Source organism: Dendrobates tinctorius, unplaced genomic scaffold (assembly GCF_039654945.1).
Source record: "Dendrobates tinctorius isolate UK_male_01 unplaced genomic scaffold, ASM3965494v1 ptg000165l, whole genome shotgun sequence".
NCBI classification, from domain to species: Eukaryota; Metazoa; Chordata; class Amphibia; order Anura; family Dendrobatidae; genus Dendrobates; species Dendrobates tinctorius.
In genome coordinates, this window is record NW_027361832.1 from 34,648,764 (window position 1) to 34,668,588 (window position 19,825).

General features: G+C 42.0%; 1 protein-coding gene across 7 annotated transcripts in view; it reads right to left on the reverse strand.

Moving 5' to 3' along the window:
* The window catches only part of HNF4G (hepatocyte nuclear factor 4 gamma), a 259,847-nt gene that overhangs the window by 131,200 nt on the left and 108,822 nt on the right, over positions 1-19,825 (reverse strand). For 2 of the 7 annotated variants that reach the window (XM_073550626.1, XM_073550624.1), the window contains exon 1: positions 801-1,035. The exons of 2 other annotated variants lie outside the window; for them this stretch is intronic. In XM_073550626.1, coding sequence (XP_073406727.1) covers positions 801-912 — 112 coding nt within the window. In that variant the 5' untranslated portion in view covers positions 913-1,035. Of the gene's footprint in view, positions 1-797; positions 1,038-19,825 lie in introns of those variants that run through there. 3 more of the 7 variants (XM_073550627.1, XM_073550625.1, XM_073550623.1) reach the window with 3 other exon arrangements.

Here is a 19,825-nt window from a genome sequence, read left to right on the forward strand (position 1 = left end):
GATTGTAATGTTAAAGTTAAATTGCAACGTTATTACTTTTAAGTATAGAGATTTAACTATTGCGTTCTGGATTAGTGCTGAATTACATAATTGGTGAAATTGGCCCTTGAATGCATTTATCTGCATAAGATTGGAAAGCCTAATGGAACATCAACAGAAGTGTGTCATGTACCAAAATGTAGTATTTTCATGATTTATCTCAAGGTGGCATAGTGATTAGTGCTGTCACCATGCAGCATTCCTGACCTGCATCCATGACGTTTGAATGCTCAACCTTTGTTTGTAGAGTCACTAAACTTCTTCCTATTGTCGAAAAACATACTAGGGGAAATCAGTATCTTATGAAATCAGCCATAGAGCGGACCCATTAAGAATAAGGCTGATACAAGTGATGATCTGCCTTTTTTTATTTTTCAAAATTAATCCAATACTTTTGGTGGTAAGAATAATGTAGTCTGTTGCACTTTCTTGCTATGAAAAATGCCACAACCCTGATGAAAACATGATGTTCCATTAAAAACTGGTGGGATCCATCAAGTTTCCCAACAATCTGCTTGAAAATTGATATAGTTATTTCTTACACTGATATCAGACTCGCTCTCTATGTCATAATTTTGTATAATATATAAAGTAGAATTATATACAATTTAAAATTGCTTTGCATTTTGAAATCTTTTTCACACCGAAGCAACTAAGTATAAAAAATAAATGTAAAATTCTTCCGTTGACCCAATAAAAACTATAAAACATCATAAATCAAGTAAATATTTAACAAATATGTAGTAATGTCATCTTACCACCTCCACTGTAAAGTAGCTGCATATTTTCAAATTCCAGAGATGTATAGATTGGATCAAGAACATCACTATAGTTGGCCATTTCCATGTCCATTACTGAATTTGTCATCTTCATTGTGACTTAGGAAGCTAGAAGTCCGTCAGACTTCAAGTAACAAGATCTATCCCCTATTCCTCATAAGTAGTGATAGACAAATCTCTGAAATGAATTCTAAGCTGAAGGAGGAGCTGGTGAAATGCGTCTGCGTGCTACTTTATACCTTTACCTCCTTTTTTATGATGTCTTGAGGTAATACTTGTGATAGTCTTGGAATGCTCCGTGGAATATTCTTATCAGGACTGTTTGTCATGTTTTTCTCTTTTTTTTCAATGTAGGCAATCTTAAAGGATACCTCGTAAGTGACACATCTAGCCTAAGAAACTTATCTAAGCTTATCTTGAATTTATACTTAACATTGTAAAGAACCTGTGTGCACAAAAGCTGGAGGATCATTTATCTCAAATAATGTGTGAATCACAGTTATGAAAAATGTCAAATTACCTTCAAAAATAAATATTTTTTATCAGTGAGTCCCTGGGAACATTCTATAGTGAAATGCGGAATTTTTGTATTATCATGTGACACAAAACTGGACAAAAAGTCATAATGTTTGTAATTACAGTGGGTACAGAAAGCATTCAGACCCCTTTGATTTTTTCACTCTTTGTTTCATTGCAGCCATTTGGTAAATTCAAAAAAGTGCACATTAATGCACACTCTGCGGGTATCTTGACTGGAAGAAAAACAGAAATGTAGAAATATTTAAGTCACATGCTGTCCATTTCCTTATGATCCTCCTTGAGATGGTTCTACTCCTTCATTGGAGTCCAGCTGTGTTTAATTAAACTGATAGGACTTGATTTGTAAAGGCACACACCTGTCTACTGTATATAGGACCTCACACCTCACAGTGCATGTCAGACCAAATGAGAATCGTGAGGTCAAAGGAACTGGCCAAGGAGCTCAGAGACAGAATTGTGGCAAGGCACAGATCTGGCCAAGGTTACAAAAGAATTTCTGCAGTACACAGGGTTCCTAAGAGTACAGTGGCCTCCATATCCCTTAAATGGAAGAAGTTTGCGACCACCAGAAGTCTTCCTAGACCTGGCCATCCAGCCAAACAGAGCAATCATGGGAGAAGAGCCTTGGTGAGAGAGGTAAAGAAGAACCCCAAGATCACTGTGGCTGAGCTCCACAGATGCAGTAGGGAGATGGGAGAAAGTTCCACAAAGTCAACTATCACTGCAGCCCTCCACCAGTCAGACCTTTATAGCATTGGCCTGAAGGAAGCCTCTCCTCAGCGTAAGACATACAGTATGAAAGCCCGCATAAAATTTGCTAAAAAACACATGAAGGACTCCCAGACTATGAAAAATAAGATTGTCTGGTCTGATGAGACAAAGATAGAAAACCAGGCACTGTTCATCACCTGCCCAATAAAATCCCAGCAGTGAGACATGGTGGTGGCAGCATCATTTTCTGGTTGTATTTTTCAGCTGTAGGGTCAGGACGACTGTTTGCAATTGAAGGAAACATGAATGCGACCAAATTCAGAGATATCCTGGATGAAAACCTCTCACAGAGTGCTCTGGACCTCAGACTTCGCCGAAGGTTCACCTTCCAACAAGACCCAATGACCCTAAGCACACAGCTAAAATAATAAAGGAGTAGTTTCTAGTTATGAGCGACTATACTTGTTACTAGAGATTTCCAGAGCATGCTCGGGTGATCTCCGAGGAATTGGATGTGCTCGGAGATTTAGTTTCTGTTGCAGTAGCTGTATGATTTGCAGCTGCAAGACAGCTTGAATACATGTGGGGATTTCCTATCAAACGGGCAATTCAAGTTTGCATCGGGTGCACAGAGTATTGAAGACCCTGCATGTTTTTTGGGGTGTCTAACAGCCACTAACCATGCAGAGCAGGGAATCAAGCAGGTCACTCAAGCATCCACGATATTCAGTGCATACTCAAGCACCTGATGCAAACTGGTGTAGCGAGCACTTGCGCTCAACACTAATGACAACAAATTCAATATGACAACCTTATATTATCAAATTCTGTCGTACCTGTGGGTTCAAAATGCTCACTACACCCCTGGATGAAATCCTTGAGGGGTGTGGTTTCCAAAATGGGGTCACTTGTGATGGGTTTCCACTGTTTAGCTGCATCAGGGGCTCTCCAAATGCGACATGGCATCCACTTATTTTTCCAGGAAATTTTACATTCAAAAAGTCAAATGACGCTCCTTCCCTTTGGAACTCCATCATGCGCCTAACAGTAGATTTCCCCACCAAATATGGTATAGGCATGCTCAGGAGAAATGGCACAACAAATTGTGAGGTCCATTTTCTTCTGCTACCCTTGCACAAATAAAAAAATTTGGGTCTAAAGTAAATTTTCTGTGAAAAAAAAAATGAAATGCTATTTTTTTCCTTCACATTGCATCAGTTCCTGTGAAGCTACTGAAGGTTTAATAAACTTCTTGAATGTGGTTTTGAGCACCTTGAGGGCTGCAGTTTTTACAACGGTGTCATTGTGAGTAGTGTTGAGCATTCCGATACTGCAAATATCGGGTATCGGCCGTTATTCGCGGTATCGGAGTTCCGATAATGAGTTCCGATATTTTTACAATATCGAATACCGGAATTGGAAGTTCCCATAATGCAATGAGCCAGTTGAGGATCCTAAGAAGTGTGGGCACATCCTGTTAGGCATGCTGAAATGATGTCATCATGATGTGTTATAATGGAGTGCGGGCAGTGCGTGGGTGGAGACTGTGCGTGACGGTGGGGGGTCTGTGTGGGCCTGCCGGGGGTCTGTACAGGCCTGCCGGGGGTCTGTGCGGGCTGCCGGGGGTCTGTGCGGGCCTGCCAGGGGTCTGTGTGAGCTGCCGGGGGTCTGTGCGGACTTGCCGGGGGTCTGTGTGGGCCTGCTGGGGGTCTGTGCGGGCCTGCCGAGGGTCTGTGCGGGCTGCCGGGTGTCTGTCGGGGGTTGTGTGTGTGTGCAGGCATCGTCCGATGGGACCACAAGTTCCATCGGGCTATGCCTGCTACAATGACAGTGATTGACACATTAGCCAATGATGGGACAGTAGTAGTCCCATCATCCGGCTAATGTGTTGAATGTAAAAAAAAACACAGACATACATAATAATAATCTTTATTTTTATATAGCGCTAACATATTCCGCAGCGCTTTACAGTTTGCACACATTATCATCACTGTCCTCAATGGGGCTCACAATCTAAATTCCCTATCAGTATGTCTTTGGAGTGTGGGAGGAAACCGGAGTGCCCGGAGGAAACCCACGCAAACACGGGGAGAACATACAAACTCCTTGCAGATGTTGTCCTTGGTGGGATTCGAACCCAGGACTCCAGCGCTGCAAGGCTGCAGCGCTAGCCACTGAGCCACCGTGCTGCCCATACATACATACATACAACATACTACATACAACATACATACTACCTACAATACATTCATACAATACATACATATAGACATAGAGTACATACTCACCATCACTTGTCACTTTGATCCCCGAAGCCAGTGTCATCTGTAAAAAATATTAAAATAACAAACAACCAATATACTCCCTGATCAACAGAAATCCACGAGTTTCCCACGACGATCTCCCCTATAGAACAGTGACATCTGTAGGACCTTCAGTGACACACTGACAGGAGACAATGGCTCCTGCAGTGCATTACTGAGATGTTACTATAGTTCACTGGTCTCACTTTATGGCAAAAGCTGCATGGGAACTTTCTCACACAGCAATGCCAAAAGTGAGACTAGGGACTATTTTTTTTACAGTGGCGGAGGAATACAGTGCGGAAAGGATACCTTCCTCCCATCATTGTATTCCTGGAGCCCCTAGAGAGCGGTCACATCAGCTGATGCTGCTGTTCTCCACGCAAGATCGTCGTGGGACACTTGTGGATTTCTGCGGATCAGGGAGTATATTGTTTGTTTGTTATTGTAATATTTTTTACAGATGACACTGGCTTCGGGGATCAAAGTGACAAGTGATGGTGAGTATGTACTCTATGATATATGTACGGTATGTCTATATGTATGTCTTGTATGAATGTATTGTATGTAGTATGTATGTAGTATGTATGTATGTATGTAGTAAGTATGTAGTATGTATGTATGTATGTAGTATGTATGTATGTAGTATGCATGTAGTATGTTGTATGTAGTATGTATGTAGTATGTATGTAGTATGTATGTTTGTGTTTTTTTTGTACATTAAGCACATTAGCCGGATGATGGGACTACTACTGTCCCATCATTGGCTAATGTGTCAATCACTGTCATTGTAGCAGGCATAGCCCAATGGGACTTGTAGTCCCATCGGAAGATGCCTGCTCACAGACACAAAGATCCCGGAGAGGCCCGCACAGACCCCCGACAGGCCCGCACAGACCCCCGGCAGGCCCGCACAGACCCCTGGCAGCCCACACAGACCCCCAGCAGGCCTGCACAGACCCCCGGCAGGCCCGCACAGACCCCCGAGAGGCCTGCAAAGACACCCGAGAGGCCTGTACAGACCCCACCCACACACAAAGACACACACAGCCTCCACCCATGCACCGCCCACACTCTTCCCCCCTCCTGAACTGGATGTGCAAGGAAAGAAAGGGTTTATTTTCATTCCGATATTTGTGTCCCATTGACTTGCATTGGTTTCCGGTATCGGAATCAGCGATACCCGATATTTTTGGGGTATCGGTCCGATCCAATCTGATCCGATATTTCCGATATCGGAAGGTATCGCTCAACACTAATTGTGAGTACTTTCTATCATATAGGCCCCACAGTGTCACTTCAAATGTGAGGTGGTCCCTAAAAAAAATGGTTTTGTAAATTTAGTTGGAAAAATGAGAAATTGCTGGGCAACTTTTAACCCTTCAGCTTCATAGCTTCATAGGACATTTTAGTGGATAGCACTGCAGTCTTGCAGCGCTGGAGTCCTGGGTTCGAATCCCACCAAGGACAACTTCTGCAAGGAGTTTGTATGTTCTACCTGTGTTTGCATGGGTTTCCTCCGGGCACTCTGGTTTCCGCCCACATTCCAAAGACATACTGATAGGAAATATAGATTGGGAGCCCCATCGGGGACAGCGATGAGAATGTGTGCAAACTGTAAAGCACTGCGGAATATGTTAGTGCTATATAAAAATAAAGATTATTATTATTATTATTATAAAAGTGTGAAAATGTCAAAATTTTCAAAATTTTTGCCAAGTTTCCATTTTTTGCACAAATAAATGCAAGTCATATTGAATAAATTTTAGCAATAGCATGAAGTACAATTTGCCTAAAAAAAAAAATCTCAGTGGGATCCGTTGAAGCACTCCGGAGTTATAAGGGGTTAAATGTTTAGAGAAAAAGTAGATTGCAAAGAATCTTTGTAGATTCCATCAATTAACGTAAGGTGGTAGTGACATTATAACTTTCAAAAACTATGGTATGTGTTCCTCTTTTTCGATCGCAAATTAAATAGTTGTATTTTTTTTTTATAGTGACCAGTGCTGACTCCCTCTACTATTAAAATGAACTTCCTCAATTGGTTTACAAAGTTTAGCAATTATCTATGTGTTTATACTGTCTAGAGGATCTTCTGCTTTGGAGCAGGAAAACAATGTTTTACATGGAGTCTGCATCTCTAAAACACTATTTATTTAAACAAAGTCTATTGATTCTGTGTTTTCTATAATTCCATGACTTTTCCTTGTTGGTGATGTTACTTCAGTTTTAAGGAGTATAATAAGATTTTAATACTTAAAATCAAAACTGTGTAGACATTTATGAATTCCAATATAAAATGTCTGGGAGTTTTCAGACATATCTAATTATGTCATCAACAGTGAATAGGACACGGTAAATAATTTACTCACCACTTGTGTAAATAGAACATTCTGCAATGTCATATTATTAAGGGAATCTGTCATCATGGTTTTGCTACCCCATTAGATAGCAGCATCATATAGGGGTAGGTACCCTGATTCCAGAGGTGTGTTACTTACTGGACTGCATGCTATCATTTCGATAAAATGTTCTCTGCTGCAGATCTAGCAGTTCACTGAATATACAACTCTCTATAACCCCGCTCACACCACTGATTGACAGTTTTCTGCCCATGGGTAGTGGGCACAGAAAGCTGCCAATCAGTGATGGCGAAGGGTTATACAGAGCTCATGAATATGGTGGACTACCGGCAGCAGGTTTACGTCCTCTAGTGATAATCTGCTGCTGATAAAACAGTGATTTTATTAAACCTACAGCAAACAGCCCTGTAAGTGACACATCACTAGAATCAGGTTCTACAGGTGCTTCTCACAAAATTAGAATATCATCAAAAAGTTAATTTATTTCAGTTTTTCAATACAAAAAGTGAAGTTCATATGTTAAATACAGCAAATATATGTATCTTTGTACTGTGTTAGACAGTAGATAGAAGAATATTTAGAATTGAGAGTTAGCCATTAAAAGGTATCAACCACTGAGGACTCTCAATTCTAAATATTCTTATATTAAATACAGTCATTACAAACAGTGATCTATTTCAAGTGTTTATTTCTGTTAATGTTGATGATTATGGCTTACAGCCAATGAAAACCCAAAATTCATTATCTCAGTAAATTAGAATACTTTATAACACCAGCTTGAAGAAATGATTTTATAATCCAGAATGTTGGCCTACTTTTGCATCAATAACTGCACCAATGCGGCGTGGCATGGAGGTGATCAGTCTGTGGCACTGCTGAGGTGTTATGGAAGCCCAGGTTGCTGTGATAGCAGCCTTCAGCTCATCTGCATTGTGGGGTCTAGTGTCTCTCATCTTCCTCTTTATGATACCCCATAGATTATGGGGTTAAGGTCAGGCGAGTTTGTTGGCCAATCAAGCACAGTGATACTGTTTTTTGTAAACCAGGTATTGGTACTTTTGGCAGTGTGGACAGGTGGCAAGTCCTGCTGGAGAATGAAATTTCCATCTCCAAAAAGCTTGTCGGCAGAGGAAAGCATGAAGTGCTCTAAAATTTCCTGGTAGACGGCTGCGCTGACTTTGGTCTTGACAAAACACAGTGGACCTACACCAGCAGATGACATGGCGCCCCAAACCATCCCTGATTGTGGAAACTTCACACTGAACCTCAAGCAGCTTGGATTGTGGCCTCTCCACTCTTCCTCCAGATACTGAGACATTGATTTCCAAATGAAATGCAAAATTTAATAAATAAATTGTTTTGCGCTGATTCCCTAGTTGGAACAAATTGTACATTTCCACATATGCTAAAAAATATATGTAAAAACATACAGTGCGATTCAACAATATAAAATTCTGTTACCTTGTTATAACGCTATATGGTGAGTATCCTGCAGAATCATACTAATCCTCTCACTCAGATGGACAAATAAATCATTGTATGAATAAACTGATGCAGTCATGAAACGTAAATTTTGTATTTCAAAGATAAAATAGTGGCGCATGCAACCTGCCTAGGAAACCACAGCAAGAAACAGGGGTCTAAACCAACAAGACCCAATAGATATAATCAAACAGAATAAATAAATTGTTTTGCGCTGATTCCCTAGTTGGAACAAATTGTAAATTTCCACATATGCTAAAAAATATATATAAAAACATATAGTACGTTTCAACGTGAGTATCCTGCAGAATCATACTAATCCTCTCACTCAAATGGACAAATAAATCATTGTATGAATAAACTGATGCAGTCATGAAACGGTACTCTAGTCCATGTGAAGTTCCATTATCTTTTTCTGACGTTTGCGGTGAAGGTCCTATAAGGTAACTGCTATTGTCGGATTCTTGCGGTAAATTACAAAAAAGAGCAATAGCAGCTACCTTATAGGACCTTCACCGCAAGCGTCAGACAAAGGTAACGGAACTTCACATGGACTAGAGTACCGTTTCATGACTGCATCAGTTTATTCATACAATGATTTATTTGTCCATTTGAGTGAGAGGATTAGTATGATTCTGCAGGATACTCACGTTGAAACGTACTGTATGTTTTTATATATATTTTTTAGCATATGTGGAAATTTACAATTTGTTCCAACTAGGGAATCAGCGCAAAACAATTTATTTATTCTGTTTGATTATATCTATTGGGTCTTGTTGGTTTAGACCCCTGTTTGTTGCTGTGGTTTCCTAGGCAGGTTGCATGCGCCACTATTTTATCTTTGAAATACAAAATTTACTTTCATCTGAAAACAACACCTTGGACCACTAAGCAACAATCCAGTTTTTTTTCCTCCTTGGCCCAAGTAAGACGCTTCTGGCATTGACTATTGGTCATGAGTGGCTTGACACAATGAATGCGACACTTGTAACTCATGTCCTGGATACGTCTGTGTGTGGTGGCTCTTGAAGCAATGACTCCAGCAGCAGTCTGTTAGGGTTGGTGGATCACACTTTATTAGTTATTTTATTTAGTGCGATCTCAACCCGGGTCCACCATGCAGAGATGTTATCCTGCTGCCATTAAAAAATGACAGAGCCATGCAGCGAATGTTCACCAAGGAGCACTGGGTCAACTCGACACAGTGTGAACTGAACACAAGATGCCAAACTAATATCGTCTCAGAGAGGTATGCACTGGCCGAGGAATACCAGCTCAGCTAACCGTCGAGAGGCAAAAAATATAACTAACTAATACAGCTCCACCAAGTGGTGAAAAAATAAGAGTAGGAAGCTCAGCTAACCGCCAAGCGGTACCAAATGAGGTGTGTGTGGTGCCCCTGAGGGTCCAGTCGCCACAGAGGTACTGCACCTCACCCAGAGGTGTGGTATCCCACAACCAGGAAAGGTGGAGACACCTGACCATCATTCCATCCCACATCCTACACACACAAGTAGTGTAGCAGAGCACCCGTTATGGCCCATGCTCGGAACACAAACAGTTCTGGGAGGTGGGCGGAGCGTAGTTGGAGAGAGGGAGAATTGTAGGACAGAAGGTTCTTCTGGGACACGGCTGGAGCATACTTCCCGTGGGTCCCTTAGCCACCCTGACTGACGTCAGGTGGAGGGAGAAACTGGTCGCAAAGGGTCATGGCTCCTAGCCTAGTTAGCGTACTTCAGGGTGCTACTAGCAAGCCGATAGCTTTGGTTACTTTATGGACCATCGCCCCTACCACAGTTATTCCAACTGGAAAGGCAGCTATATAGGATCACAGAAACAGCAGGGCATTGTCTGACAGGATTCACAGCTGCTGACATAGGACGATAATTGTGAAGTGCTGGAAAGGAAGGAAAGTAGAAAAGCAGCATATTGTGTGGAGACGGCCAAGAAAGGCACATACTGACAGGGAGTGCTGGAAGGGTGTACTTCATCTTATCTGGAAGTTGGCTGGACCCCTCACCTGGAGAGTGTAGCACTGAAGCGGGCATGTGTACTGCAAACAGAACTGTAAGTAAAGCCCTTGGAACTGCATTCAACTGAGTCATTTGTCTCCTTTTCTGCGCCTTTCACCCAGCTCTGCTACATCTTCCTCTCCACACTACCTCACCACTCATCTCCACTGCCCTGGGACTACAGCTCTACCTATGGAGAGCTTTAATAACTCTGCTGCATCATAACATCTGTCCCAGAGAAGAAACACTGCAGCGCTGGTCATTACTGACCAGAACACCACAGGTGGCATCACGAATCTCTACATTAACTTTACTCCTAATCAATACTGCCATTTTACATGACCACCTGGGGCCACGGACTGGGTCACTGCCACTGTGACACTTCACCCTTAAGTTACCGGCCTGGTACTGAGTATCCCCCGGCCCCTGGGGCACGTCATATGCTATAACCAGTTGGCAACACTAGGGTTTAAGCACGTGGGTTTGACTGTGGCCCATAACTGACCAGTGCTAATCATGCACATGACCGAGACAGGCGCTAAGCTAAGCCTAAAGAAAAACCTGCCTCTCTAAGGAAAACTAGACATTCATATACGCCAACAGAGCGGCAGAGTTTCCACCCTCAAACACACAACCGCAAATGAGCTTAGCATGCCGACGCGTGCTCTAGGGAACCTTTTATATGTTCCTATTCAAGTCCAGACAGACAGGACCTTGCTCGTGGACCAATCTAGAACTGCCATGTCACCTGAGCAGCTGACGACTGACCACCAATGAGAGGTCGTCACCTCACGAGCATGCTCAGTACGGTGATTTTTTGGCAGCCTCTAAAATGCCTAATCACTGCTGCTTATTACTAGTTACTATAGCTTTGGCTGGAGAGCCAGCAGTAACTGAGTAAACAGCACGAGTCTGAGTAAGATGCTGAGTAGCTCCCACTGCGGCCGAAGATGAATGGGAGACCACCGAGGCAGACAAGCCTTGGGATCTACCCCGTGCAGTGGGAGAATCCTGGCACCTAACACAGCCCACTCCTTGTGAATCTCCCCCAAATTTTTTAATGTTTTAAAAGTCCTTTCAATGCTGCGGTTCTCATGGTTGCTTGTGCAACTTTTTCTACCACCACTTTTTCCTTCCACTCAAATTCCCATTAATATGTTTGGATACAGAACTCGGTGAACAGCCATATACTTTAGCAATGACCTTTTGTGGCTTACCCTCCTTGTGGAATGTGTCAATGACTGCCTGCTGGACAGCTTTCAAGTTAGCAGTCTTCCCCATGATTGTGGAACCTACTTAAACACAATAAGGTTCCTTTTTAAATGCTTATGCAACCTTTGCAGGTGTTATTTGTTAATTACTCTAATTTACTACGATAACGCCTTTTGGGTTTTCATTGGATGTAAGCCATAATCATCAACATTAACAGCAATAAACACGAAATATATCACTCTGTTTGTAATGACTCTAAAAAATATATGAGCTTATTTTTCATTTTGAAGAACTAAATTAAATTGACTTTTTGATGATATTCTAATTTTGTGAGAAGCACCTGTATGTCTCTACATTATGCTGCTCTCAGATTAAGAGGCACAAATCTATTAACAGATTCTTTTAAAAACATATATAAAAAAAGCTCTTTTATGTGTGTTACGTAAAAAATGTAAGCCTACTAATATACTTAAATTAAGAAAGCTACCCCAAGCTCGAGATATCATAGCTAGATTTCATACATCTTACGATTGTGACAGAACCCTTAAACACCACTCCAGCGTTATTTTAAATTTTAGCGCTAGAGGGGTGCTACTAGCACCTAATATTATACTCACCACCTACCGTCTTCACCTCTTCCAGTGTCCCTTTATTCAGAAACCACTGGAACCATAGGCGGAGGAGGACATGACTTGGGGATGGGTGGGCCTTAACTCCTGCAGCTTTTTTGGTATAGTGGTATAGATTTTAAGCAAGAGTGATGTTGCTTTCAAAGGAAGAAGCACAGTATGTCTGTGCCTGGGGGGTTACTGTGAGGAGGGTGGGGCTTATATAGAACAGGAAATCTGTCTCTCTCCATCTTTCTTGCACAGGATGAACAGGAGGAAGCATTTCCCGTCCTCCCGCCCCTGTTTATAATCAATGTCCTAAAACGTTTTAATTATTGCTTGCATGATGAATGCTTTATTGTATTTTTGAAATTACCATTGTATATTTTGTTCCAGGTTCAATTTTATCATGGCTTTAAAGAGTTAACAGCATTAACCTTCTAAACCCAAGGGAAGGGCCATCCTTCAGCCATGGTTCCCAGAGGTTTCCCCCACAGGGGGTTTTTCCTCTCCTGAGCACTGTAGGATGACTCTTTGTGAGTCGGAGGTTTGCCAAGTTAGTCCCCTTAATGCTTTTGCAGGGACTTCTAGTTTATAAGTTTACTAAAGTGATTTATTAAAAAAAGAAAGGTGTCAAATGTGAATTTATAACCCGTCACAGCTTTGCGGTTTAGGAGTCAGGTGGAAGTTGCAGACAAGTTAAGGTGGAATCATTTTAAATAATAGAGGATGTAAAACCTCATGGTGGTGAACAGGCTCGGCTTTGGTGGCCAGCTGCAAGGGTGCTGTAATGGTAACGTCAATCAGGGGCGGGCACAGTGGTTAAGCACAGGAGTGAGGATAAAAGGGTCGTTGGTGCCCTGAAAGTTTACTGGCTCTGCTTGAATGGCAAGCCAGTGCGTGCCGCCCCTTTATGGCTGTCTGGCCTGGTTCTCTATGTCAGACAGCTGGGATATCACAGTACTTGTGAATCCCAATGTACTAGAACTTTACCTGACTCCTACTGTGATTGTTTTAATCCTGTGATTTAAATAAAGCTGTAGCCATTTTGACAACCAAAATAATGTGTTGTGTATTTATTCTAGTGCCTAGGTTTACTGTAGTTATGGTGGTTTTAAGATGGAGTAGGGGTCCGTCCCATATCCATAAGTCATGATTGACCGGAAGTCAGAAGTAACTTTCACAAGCTCTCAGTGCAAGCTTACAGGGCCAGAATGAGGCTCTCAAAGACCAGCATTGAAAAGTGACCTCTGGCTTACGCTAGCAAGCACTGCAGTGATCTGGCAGGCCACAAGCTGCTGGAGACCGATGGGACCGATGAAGACAAAAGTGTGTAAGTATAATGCAAGGGGCAGGGAACTTACATTAACAGCACTACTCCCATTCTGCAGTAAATATGTAAAAGCGATGGCGTTGTGCTTTAATTCAGATATATTTGTTTCATATTTTTACAAACAATAAAACAACTTACTGTAAATTTCAAGCTATAGGACATATTTTACCACAAACACGCACCATCGTTTTAGACAACAGAAAATAGGAAAAACCATGTACAACTTTACTGGTGATGTACAGAAGTAGCGGGGTCAATATAGCTCATTTTAATGCACTAGGGTAGAAGAGGGAAGCAATAGATCTAAAGTATTGTTCTTGTTTCTCTGCAGCATGTCTATTATATAAAATCAATAAAAAACAATCGGCGCTAAGCGAGGTACGTGTGTCACAAAAGCTGCAAGTTTTAAGGAACAAAACCACTCAGCTTGTCCAGTAAAGTAAACTAAAAAGAAAAAAACTATAAAAACTCACGCTGAAGTGTGTACCTAGGGGTTAAACACCACCAAACCAAATTGCATGTGCCAAGATTAATACCTCAATGCAGGGCTTAAGTAGAAAATATATTACCTTTTAAGCAGGCATTGACATATAAAGGTACTATCACACTTAGCGATGTACCAGCGATCCCGACCGGCGATATGACGTGGTCAGGATCGCTGGTACATCGCTAAGGCTGGTTTCACATTTGCGTTTTTTAGCGCTGGAAAAAAACGCACACCTGCGCATGCGTTTTTTCCCCTATATTTAACATGGGTGCGCATACCTGCGCACTGGTCAGCGCATGTATGCGATTTTCATGCGCTGCGTTTTTTTGGGGTGTGCGTTGGGATTTTCCAGACGCAGCATGTTGCATTTTTTGGCCCTGCAAAAAAGCGCATGCGCACATATGCGCACGTTTTGCGCTAAAAATGGCCATTATAGCCTATGGATGCGCATATGTGCGCACTGGCATGCTCATGTATGCGTTTTTTTGCAAATGCGTTTTTTTTTTTAACCATGGAATTTAGGGGTTTTGGTTAGAGTTATGGTTAGTTAAGGGGGTTTAGGGTTAGGGTTAGGGTCAGGGTCAGGGTTAGGGTTGGGGTTTGGGTCAGGGTTAGGGTTAAGTATGGTTTTGTTAAGGATTAGGGTCATGGTTAGGGTCAGGATTAGGGTTAAGTATGGTTTTGTTAAGGGTTAGGGTCAGGGTTAGGGTTAGGGTTAGGGTTAGGGTCAGGGTTAGGGTCAGGATTAGGGTTAAGTATGGTTTTGTTGAGGATTAGGGTCAGGGTTAGGGTCAGGATTAGGGTTAAGTATGGTTTTGTTAAGGGTTAGGGTCAGGGTTAGGGTTAGGGTTAGGGTTAGGGTCAGGGTTAGGGTCAGGATTAGGGTTAAGTATGGTTTTGTTGAGGATTAGGGTCAGGGTTAGGGTCAGGATTAGGGTTAAGTATGGTTTTGTTAAGGGTTAGGGTCAGGGTTAGGGTTAGGGTTAGGGTCAGGGTTAGGGTTAGGGTTAGGGTTAGGGTCAGGGTTAGGGTCAGGATTAGGGTTAAGTATGGTTTTGTTGAGGATTAGGGTCAGGGTTAGGGTCAGGATTAGGGTTAAGTATGGTTTTGTTAAGGGTTAGGGTCAGGGTTAGGGTTAGGGTTAGGGTCAGGGTTAGGGTTAGGGTTAGGGTTAGGGTCAGGGTTAGGGTCAGGATTAGGGTTAAGTATGGTTTTGTTGAGGATTAGGGTCAGGGTTAGGGTCAGGATTAGGGTTAAGTATGGTTTTGTTAAGGGTTAGGGTCAGGGTTAGGGTTAGGGTTAGGGTTAGGGTCAGGGTTAGGGTTAGGGTCAGGGTTAGGGTTAAGTATGGTTTTGTTAAGGGTTAGGGTCAGGGTTAGGGTTAGGGTTAGGGTCAGGGTTAGGGTTAAGTATGGTTTTGTTAAGGGTTAGGGTCAGGGTTAGGGTTAGGGTTAGGGTCAGGGTTAGGGTTAGGGTTAGGGTTAGGGTTAGGGTCAGGGTTAGGGTTAGGGTTAGGGTCAGGGTTAGGGTTAGGGTTAGGGTTAGTTAGGGTTTAGGGTTTGGGTTAGGGTTAAGTATGATTTGGTTAAGGGTTAGGGTCAGGGTTAGGGTTAGGGTTAGGGTCAGGGTTAGGGTTAGGGTTAGGGTCAGGGTTAGGGTTAGTAAAGTCATGGTTTGGGTAGTGTGAGGGGCCACCTAAAAATGTTGGAAAAAAACGCAAACGCGGTAAAAACGCGCTAAAAACGCATACAAACGCATAAAAACGCTGCGTTTTTTTCATGCATGCTCATAAAAATGCTTGAAAAAAACGCAGCAGTTGTATGCTTATGTATGCGTTTTTTCAATGCGTTTTTTTGCGGGAAAAACGCGCTGCAAAAAAAAGCAAGTGTGAAACTAGCCTAATTGGTCGCTAGTGAGCTGCCACTCAGGCAGATCTCACCAGCGACATCGCTGGGGACGGGGGTCGCTACTTACCTGTCACACTAGGCGATCCTTCATCCTCCCGCCCGGCTTCACGCTCGTCTCTCCACAGGAAGACCAGCAGGAAGTTGACGACGAGAAACAGTCCTGGACGTTCTCACGCGATCAGCGATAACCAGCGGGGGAGCCGGTCGGAGGTAAGTATCAGACACAGCGATGTCGCTAGCAATATCGCTGCTACGTCACAAGTTATAGCGATATTGCTAGCGATATCGCTTAGTGTGACAGTACCTTAAGCGCTGAAGTCCCAGGGGCGATGTTTTGCAGACAGGAAATCCAAAAGTCCTTCTCATGAATGATCCAAAGTGAAACATCTCCTGTTGCCTTGAAACAAAGTGCACAGGGTTCTACTAGGAGACGTTGTCCCGGCCGATGACTAACGTCTGTCTGTAGCTCTACAGTGGCCCCCTCTATTCTATACATAGATATTTAAAGTATTACAGCATGTACATTATGGATACTCCTTACGAAGAATACTGTACACAACACTGCTGCATGTGCAGTATGTACACAGTCAGCTGTGGTGTACATAGACCCACAACTCTGTTACATACACACACTGGTCTGCTACATAATCCAGCTCTGCTCTATATACATGCACACAGCTCTGTTACATACACCAGACACACAGCTCTGCTACACATACACAACTCTGCAACCTGTGAACTCCCACAGATCTGCTACATACAGTATATCCCAAAGGTTTGCTAAAGAAACTGAGGGAAAAGATGCTGGACTGGCCTCCAGAACTAAACCCTATTAACCCCTTAATGTCTAAGGACGTGCAGAGTCCGTCATGGCAGGAGGTAACTTCCTGCACCATGACGGACTCTGCACGTCCTGCCTTTGAACTGTCATTGCGTGTAAACACGCAGTTTCATTTCAGTGCTGACAGCTGTCTATGACAGCTGAGAGGCACAGCAAGGGGGGCAGGGACCCTTGCAGTCGGTCCCTGCACCCACAGCACTGTGATTCGTCAGTCAATCTGACAGACCAAACACAGCAGTGATGAGCAGGAGAGGCTGAAATTTGAGCTTCTCCTGCCCGATATCAATGCAGGAGCTCAGCGCTGCAGTGGTTGAGCGTCCTGCACTGACAGCTAGGATTGGAGCCCCCACCACCCCTGGCTGTTAACCCCCTCACTGCTGCGATCGAGCGCGATCGCAGCATTCAGAGGTAGAGGCAGAGGGTAGGGGGCTCCCTCTGCCTCTGGTCGGCGTCCCCGTGATGTAATCGCGGGGCCCGACCTGTGCCATGATGACCCGGAGCTGTCATGACAACCTCCGGGTCATTTACCTATGGAAAGCTGGTTAGACCATGCTCACAGCATGGTGTCATCAGCTTTCAGCATTGGTATAATGCATTACAATGCTGAAATATTGTAATGTATTATAAGTAAAAGTCCCATGAAAGGAAAAGGTAAAAAAAAAACATTTTTAAAAAAATATGTAAAAAAAAGTATTAAAAAAATAATAAAAAAATTCTCTAAAAAATCCTCTAAAAATTACACATTTTTATGTAAAAAAAAAAAAATAAACAAAAAAATACATGTTTGGTATAGCCATGTCCGTAAAAATCCCATCTATAAAAGTGTCACCCTAGATAACCCCTTCAGTGAACACCATAAAAAAAACCACAAAAAAGTAGCAAATTATACTTTTTCCAAACGGTATCATCATACCGCTTGGAAAAAGTACAATAAAACGCGATCAAAAAGGCGAATATAAATAAACATGGTACCGCTGAAAACATCATCTTGTCTTGCAAAAAATGACCTGCCATACAGCATCATCAGTGAAAAAATAAAAAATTTATAGCTCACAGAATCAAGTGATGCAAAAATAATTATTTTTTCTCTAAAAGTTTTTATTGTGTAAAAAACACCAAAACATTAAAAAAATATAAATGAGGTATCGCTGTAATCGTAGTGACCCGAAGAATAAAGCTGCCATACTAATTTTACCGCACGTGGAACGGAGGGGGAAAAAAAAGCATTCCTAAATTGCTGGTTTTTGTTCATTCAAAAAATGAACAGAAAAATCAGAATAGAAAGCGATCAAAAAACGTTATGTGCCTGAAAATGGTACCAATAAAAACGTCAGCTCTTCCCACAAAAATCAAGCCTGCACATGACTCTGTCAGCTGAAATATGGAAAAAGTATAGCTCATTAAAGATAATTTTTGTGGAAAAAAATGATTTTTTAATTTTCACAGCTCTGCGACATAAACTTCTGTGAAGCACTTAGGGGTTCAAAGTGTTCACCACACATCTACATAAGCTCCATGGGGGTCAAATGGCAAATGGCGCTCGTTCCCTGCCGAGCTCTGCCATGCACCCAAATAGTAATTTACCCCCACATGTGGGGTGTCAGCATACTCAGGACAAATTGCACAATAATTTTTGGTATCCTGTTACCCTTGGGAAAATAAAAATTGGGGGTGAAAAGATCATTTTTGTGGAAAAAATATGATTTTTTAATTTTACGGCTCTACGTTACAACCTTCTGTGAAGCCCTTGGGGGTTCAAAGTGCTCAACACACACTTAGATAAGTTCCTTGGGGGGTTTAGTTACCAAAATGGGATCACTTATGGGGGGGTTCCACTGTTTAGGTACATCAGGGGCTCTCCAAACGTGACATGGCGTCCACTCTCGATTACAGCCAATTTGACATTCAAAATCTCAAATGATGCTCCTTCCCTTCTGAGCACTGCCATGCGCCTAAAGATTGGTCTTCCTCCACACATGGGGTATCGGTGTACTCAGGAGAAATTACACAATACATTTTGTGGTTCATTTTCTCCTGATACCCTTGACAAAATAAAAAAATTGTGTCCAAACAAAAATTTTGGGGAAAAAAGTTAAATGTTCATTTTTTTCTTTCCACATTGCTTCAATGTTTGTGAGGTACCTAAACGGTTAATAAACTTCTTGAATGTGGTTTTGAACACCTTGAGGGGTGCAGTTTTTAGAATGGTGTCACTTTTGGGTATTTTCGGTTATATTGACCCCCCAAACTCACTTCAAATGTGAGGTGGTCCCTAAAAAATGGTTTTGTAAATTTTGTTGGAAAAATGAGAAATCACTGGTCAACTTTTAACCCTTATAATTTCCTAAGAAAAAAAAAATTTGGTTACAAAATTGTGCTGATGCAAAGTAGACATGTGGGAAATGTTATGTATTAACTATTTTTTGTTACATATCTCTCTGATTTAAGGGCATAAAAATTAAAAGTTTGAAAATTGCTAAATTTTTAAAATGTTTTCGATATTTCCATTTTTTTCATAAATAAATGCAAGTCATATCGATGAAATTTTACCACGTTCATGAAGTACAATATGTCATGAAAAAACATTGTCAGAATCAGCGGGATCCGTTGAAGCGTTCCAGAGTTATAACCACATAAAGTGACAGTGGTCCGATTTCAAAATTATGGCCTGGTCTTTAACCTAAAAAATGGCTTGGTCGTTAAGGGGTTAAGTATCTGTGGGACATCCTCAAACAGAAGGTGGATGAGCAAGGTCTCTAACATTCTCTAGTCTTGTGATGCAGTTATGGAGGAGTGAAAGAGGATTACAGTGGCAACATGTAAAGCTCTAGTGAACTCCATGCCCAAGAGAGTTAAGGCAGTTCTTGATTATAATGGTGGCCACTGGCCACACAGAATATTGACACTTTGGGCACAATTTGGTCATTTTTCCTTAGGGGGGTACAGACTTTTGTTGCTAGCCGTTTAGACAATAACAGCTGTGTCTTGAATTATTTAGCAAGCACACCATTTTTACACTGTTATACAAGCTGTACATTGATTACTTTCCATTGTATCAAATTGTCATATCTTTAGTGTTGAATAATATAAAAATTACTATTGGTCATACAATATAGTGAGTATATACAGTGGGGCAAAAAAGTATTTAGTCAGTCAGCAATAGTGCAAGTTCCACCACTTAAAAAGATGAGAGGCGTCTGTAATTTAC